Source organism: Penaeus chinensis, chromosome 13, assembly GCF_019202785.1.
Source record: "Penaeus chinensis breed Huanghai No. 1 chromosome 13, ASM1920278v2, whole genome shotgun sequence".
NCBI lineage: Eukaryota > Metazoa > Arthropoda > Malacostraca > Decapoda > Penaeidae > Penaeus > Penaeus chinensis.
Window position 1 is genome coordinate 19,453,169 of NC_061831.1, and position 1,513 is coordinate 19,454,681.

Sequence of the window (1,513 nt, forward strand, 5' to 3'; positions counted from 1 at the left end):
TATATATATATATATATATATATGTATATATGTATATAGTGTGTGTGTGTGTTTTCATACATATACACATGTATATATATTTATGTATTTATACACATATATACATGCACACACACACATACATATATACACATATACACACACACACATACATATATATGTGTGTGTGAAAAATAGAGAAAGAGAGAGAAAATAACAATTACATACATAATCCTTGAAATCAACTTTGCTTTCAAAAAGTAACTGTCGGTTTTAGATATCATTTTCCCGTATGTTGTTCTAACAGGTTATGACAGTGATCTTCGTGATATAAAAGTGCTGACTTCTTTAGACATAAACACAGTTGGCATTACAACAGTAAACATGAAATTCGTAAGTGAACTTTTATAAGCCAGCAAGTTTATTTACGTATATATATACATATATATATACATACATATGTATATACACACACATACGCATATATATATATATATATATATATATATATATATGCGTGTGTGTGTGTGTGTGTAAGAGATTGTTTGAGCGGATGACAGCCGAAGTTGTGCTATATCTTTCCTAGATCTAATTCCCAAAATATACTCCAGATCATCTTAGCCGCCGCTCTGGCTCTCGCCGCCGCCGCCCCTCAGGAGCCTCGGCCCATCGAGATCCTCCTTGATGAGCGCGTCACTCCCGAGGACGGTGCTTACTCCTTCAAGATCGAGACCGAGAACGGGATCGTCCAGAGCGAGGAGGGCGCCCCAGGCCTGGAGGGCCAGACCAACGTTCAGGGTGTCTACAGGTAGATAATATGTGTAATACTGCATTTTATCCACTAATGCAATAATAGGGTGAGAAAAAGGAAAATGTGCTTGAAGTTGCATATAACATTCAATTTCTTTATGCTGTCAGCTACACCTTGGACGATGGCAGCGTGGTCGAAGTCCGATACCAAGCTGACGAGAACGGCTTCCAGGCCCAGTCCCCTCTGCTGCCCGTCGCCCCCGAGTTCCCTCACCCCATCCCGCAGTTCGTCCTCGACCAGATCGCATTCGCCGAGGAACAACGACGCCTCGAAGCTCAAATTGTTTAGAATGTATTGCTTTAGAGCAGAACTGAAAAATTTCCATCTGTAATAAGTTCAATCATTCTTCATTGTATTGTGACTTTTTAAAAAGATCATTCTTAACGTATATAAACTTAAAGATGTAAATCAAAAATATAGAAATAGAAACTTAATTTTCGATTCAGTTACCACGAACTAATATGAGCGACCTAATATAACAGATGATAATGATAATAAATTTATTTAATTAAAAATATATGATCATAACAGAACTACTGTTAATGATAATAATGGTAGTAATGATGATACAAGGATGACTATAATACTATATGATATAACAGCAATGATGATAAGAGAAAGCCATAGCATAGGCTATCTGGAGGCATACGACCATATATATATATATTTATATATATATACACACACACAGAAGCAAAAAGGTAACATTAAATCAATACATCT

At 36.4% G+C, this 1,513-nt stretch overlaps 1 protein-coding gene across 1 annotated transcript; it reads left to right on the plus strand.

Moving 5' to 3' along the window:
• The first annotated feature begins 343 nt into the window (after nucleotides 1-343).
• On the plus strand, nucleotides 344-1,224 carry LOC125031897 (cuticle protein AMP1A-like). Its single transcript, XM_047622894.1, has 3 exons — nucleotides 344-372; nucleotides 591-787; nucleotides 898-1,224. The coding sequence occupies exons 1-3, from the start codon at nucleotides 364-366 to the stop codon at nucleotides 1,076-1,078; spliced, it is 387 nt and encodes a 128-aa protein (XP_047478850.1). The 5' UTR covers nucleotides 344-363; the 3' UTR covers nucleotides 1,079-1,224.
• Nucleotides 1,225-1,513: the final 289 nt, after the last annotated feature.

Coding starts and splice junctions, on each gene's coding strand:
- LOC125031897 (XM_047622894.1), top strand. Junction 788..897: donor AACGTTCAGGGTGTCTACAG/GTAGATAATATG, acceptor TTATGCTGTCAG/CTACACCTTGGACGATGGCA.